Consider the following 4799-nt stretch of genomic DNA (forward strand, 5'->3'; position numbering starts at 1 on the left):
AAAATAAACAGTAGGGACCAAACGCGTAACAAAAACAAACCATAGGGACCTTCCGAGTTAAAAAAATAAGTTAGGGACCAAGCACGCAAATTACCCCAAACCATCGGGACCATTCATGTAGTTTACTCGAAATAAAAAATAAAAAAAATAAAAAAATAAAAAAAACAAAAAAAAACAAAAAAACAAAAAACAAAACAAAACAAAAACAAAACCCTGAAAATATATTTTAAAAAAAAAAAACAAAAAACCAAAACCTAAATAAAAAACCAATGGTTTGATAATTTCCAAAATAAAAAATCAAAATTTCCAATCTGATTTTGGTTTTACAAAAAAATGAACCATTCTCATTGATGTGAATTATAACCATTGGTTTGGCATGCGGAATTTGTTACATCCCATGAATATGTAGTTACAACATCGTCTGAACTCGTAATTCATAGTAAGGGGTTAGAGTATCATCACATGAATACGTAGTTACAATATCGTCTGAACTCGTAATTCATCACCTACAGGTTATGGGCCTACTAGTGTTTCCACTGGGTTGTCTAGAATAATCCGTGGTCGCCATCTATACTCTGGTAGATGACTACATCGCCACATTGCTGGTTACAGTTATGGTATCTCCTTTCATCCTACATCACATATTCATCATCATCTATTTACCTAATTATCACCACCTTTCTATCATCATCTATCTCTCATCATTTTATTTCATCACACGCCAACTATTTCATCTACCCATGTTTCATCTGCAACATATTTGTAGATATAAAATAAATATACCGTTTAAATCTTTTAAAACATGTATAAAATCGTTCATCCAGCATAGACAACAAGTATTTAAATAATATGCACACATAGCACGTAATTTATATAAAATACTTCATATCTATGCGTAAGATGAAAATAACTATATATACCATAAATGCTTCCCAACTTTGAATCCCAAGGTTTACTCTACTAAAGCTTTATATTCTCGGCTCTCTGAACCTAGAAGGGTCCAGATCTATCACACCAAAAAGCTCAAGATAACTCTTCCTCTCACTCTACACACTCAAGCTCGCTAGGGTTCTCACTTATGGGAAAGGTAGTCGCAATTGAAGACCATAAGTGCCTTTAAATATGGCTCGAGCCCAAAGATTTAGGGTTTCTGCCAACAGCGTGGACTCGTCGAGTGCATTCATTAATCTGAGTCATCAGTCGCGACCTTACTCAACGAGTTGAGGCGTTAACTCGTCGAGTCTCTCTTCTTAACTCAAAAGAAAAATACTTAAATGATGATACTTGGAAATCTGGATGTTACATTTTGTTTTTTTATTTCATTGATTTCTTCATCAACAAATGTTGCTACAATTAAACAAAAATAAATAATTTTGCTAAAACATAATACAATATGAAGTTTGTTCACATTTAGTCATTGAACTTTTTAGAGGGAAACGAACTTTCGATTTTGTTCACATTTAGTCACTAAACTTTTTTTCATTATCTATTTGCCACTAAACTATTGAAACTGTTCACATTTTACCCTTATGACGGGTAACAACCGGTCATAAGGGTAAAATGTGAACAGTTTCAATAGTTCAATGGCAAATAGATAACGAAAAAAAGTTTAGTGACTAAATGTGACAAAAGTCGAAAGTTCGTTACCCTTTCAAGTCATTATCCCTTAAAAAAATTATAAAGTGATATAAAAGATTCCAAAAAATCTTAAATTCGTGACATATGACATTGTATAAGAACAAAAAAAAAAAAAAAAAAAAAAGCAATATCTACAGAAAAAGTAAATCAGAATTGGCTTTCTTTTACCATTACACTTAAGAATAGGATGAATCAAACTAGACAAAAATAAAAGAAGAAAAAAGAAAACGATGTATCTTCCTCCCTTCACAACCCACCACGTATAACATAATATAAAAACACATTCTCTGTTTTATCGGTTTTTATTATTTTCTCTTTCTCGTTTATTCTTTCTGCTTTATCAAAAAGTTAAAACCTTGCTTTGCTTTTTCACTTTTTCTGCTACTAATATTGCTACAGAAAAAACAGTCTTTGAATTTTAAACCCTCAGATTTCCAGAAATGGCCGACGAAAATCCCACCACCGCCGCTCCAGAAGCGGCGGCACTAGTCCAGAACTCTCCACCACGCTCCTCCACGTCAGAAGGAACCCTAGAACCACCACCACCACCAGTCTCTGTAACTGAGAACGAAACCCCACTTTCACTACCTCTCATTTTAACATCCAAAGAAACATCTATTTCACCACCGTCGTCGCCGCCGTCGTCCACCGCAGCTACAACCAACACCACGTTGGGCGAGGTGATAGAACAACCCGAAAAAACTTTATCACATGACCACAAGAAAATCCCCCAATCCATGGTTTCTTTCAAAGAGGAGAGCAACAGAATCAGAGATCTATCAGGTTTGGAGAAGGTATCACTCGATGAGCTCAAACAGCTAGTTCAAGAAGCCATTGCCAACAAAGATTTCGCGTTTTCGTCTACATCAGAAGACCCCACTTCAGAAATCAAATCAAATCCGGACGAGATCTCAATTTGGGGGATACCTCTTCTTAAAGACGATCGAACTGATGTAATTTTGCTCAAGTTCTTGCGAGCTAGAGACTTCAAAGTGAAAGATTCTTTCACGATGCTCAAGAACACACTCCGTTGGAGAAAAGCATTTAGCATTGACGCTTTAGTTGATGAAAACCTAGGAGACGATCTCGAAAAGGTTGTGTTTATGCATGGCTATGACACCGAAGGTCACCCAGTTTGTTACAATGTCTACGGCGAGTTTCAGAACAAGGAACTTTACCAGAAAACCTTCTCCGATGAAGAAAAGAGAACCAGGTTTCTGAAATGGAGGATTCAGTTTCTTGAGAGGAGCATACGAAAGCTGGATTTTACCCCCGGCGGCGTAAATACTATTTTTCAGGTCAGTGACCTGAAGAACTCGCCGGGGCCGGGGAAGAGGGAGCTCCGGCTCGCCACCAAGCAAGCTTTACAGCTTCTACAGGACAATTACCCTGAATTTGTCGCAAAACAGGTGAACTTATATTAATTACGACTTCCATTAATGTTTTTGAGATGTTAATTGTTGTTTTTAATTCGTAATTTTAAAGTATGAAGTATGAACCCTAATCTTGCAATAATTTGGGGTTTAATTAATTGATTCATAAAAATCAAACAATGAATTATGAGGTGGGTGTTAGTGCATCCTCTAAGATTAGAGACATGTCTTTTCTACCCCCAACAACGAATTTGGAATCGACTCCACTTAATGAATTGAAAATGACCTCTTTTAAACATGTTTTTTGTTATTTACATTAAAAGCTACATTGAACTAAATTGATAAATGAAGAAAAAAAGGTTTATTTTAAGGAAGTAACCTTTAACCAAATAAGATATTCCGATTAATAAATTGTGTATAAAGTATAAACATGTTTCATGTAAGTTTGAAATATAGTCTAGATTTTATTATTTATCACTTTAAATAAATTGTTTATAACATTTAGTTAAAACATGACTATAATCAAATAAAAACATTTAGTTACTTTCTAAATGTAAAAAAAAATAATTTATTTGGATTTGTATTTGAAGGTGTTCATCAATGTTCCATGGTGGTATTTAGCTTTCTATACAATGATGAGTCCATTCATGACTCAAAGAACCAAGAGCAAATTTGTATTTGCCAGCCCTTCAAGAACTTCCGAAACCCTTTTCAAGTACGAATTTACGATTCTACCCTTTTTGTTTCTTTAAATATTTCATTATAATTTTATAAAAAAAATCTCGTTTTTGTTTATTTTTCATTTAGATACGTCAGTCCAGAACACGTTCCGATTCAATACGGTGGATTAAGTGTAGATTACTGCGATTGCAATCCCGAATTCACCATTGATGATCCAGCTGCTGTTGTTACTGTTAAGCCATGCACCAAACAAACCGTGGAGATTATCGTAAACGAGGTAAAATTACGATTTTACCCTTTTGAAGAACACCATGTTTTTGGTTTAATGAAACGGATTTTTTTGTTGTTGTTGTTGCAGAGATGTAATTTTGTTTGGGAGTTGCGGGTAGTTGGATGGGAAGTGAGCTATAGTGCTGAATATGTGCCTAAGAATGAAAATAATTACACGATAATTATACAAAAAGCAAGGAAGATAAGTGCAAATGATGAACCTGTTATAAGCCATAGTTTTAAAATCAATGAGCTTGGGAAGATTCTTCTCACCATTGATAACCCAACATCAAAGAAGAAAAATCTGCTTTATAGGTTCAAGGTTGACCCCCTTGATGAATGAAGAAGATGAAGATCTATAGTTATATGGTGGGTTTTGGTTATGTTATAGCTAAGATTTGGAAAATTGGAATACTGGATCTTTTATTTTATTTATTTTTTTTGTGTTTTTGTTGTGTTGTGTTGTTGACCTTTTTGGGTTCTTGGTGTATTATAACTTTACTTCCATAGTAGGCTTCCTTTTGTGGGTCTTCTTGGTGGTTTGATATGGACTTGGTTTTTACTTTAAAGAGTGTTATGCATCTTGATGCTATTTTTGGAAATTTTGTTGCTTGTTTTGTTCATTGTGTGTTTGTGAATGAACTTGTTGTAAGGATGTATGCAATGTCTAGGGGTGATTTTGAATTTGCAAGTTATACTTGTTTTGTTCATAAATGTAACGAGATTGTGATTGTTCATTTGATGTTGTTGTTACCAACATATGGTTCATTTATTTATTGTTACTAACATATGGTTCATTTATTTCTCTATGCTTATTTGTTAACAATCGAGTTTTGA

At 34.3% G+C, this 4799-nt stretch overlaps 1 protein-coding gene across 1 annotated transcript; it reads left to right on the plus strand.

The window, feature by feature from the left end:
- The first annotated feature begins 1948 nt into the window (after positions 1-1948).
- On the plus strand, positions 1949-4564 carry LOC145000555 (Sec14p-like phosphatidylinositol transfer family protein). The gene is made up of 4 exons (XM_078959792.1): positions 1949-3047; positions 3602-3726; positions 3819-3969; positions 4051-4564. Exons 1-4 carry the CDS (start codon positions 2079-2081, stop codon positions 4303-4305), a joined length of 1500 nt encoding a protein of 499 aa, XP_078815918.1. The 5' UTR covers positions 1949-2078; the 3' UTR covers positions 4306-4564.
- The last annotated feature ends 235 nt before the right edge of the window (positions 4565-4799 follow it).

The sequence above is a fragment of the Lactuca saligna genome, chromosome 6 (assembly GCF_052625555.1).
Source record: "Lactuca saligna cultivar CGN05327 chromosome 6, ASM5262555v1, whole genome shotgun sequence".
Classification (NCBI taxonomy): Eukaryota; Viridiplantae; Streptophyta; class Magnoliopsida; order Asterales; family Asteraceae; genus Lactuca; species Lactuca saligna.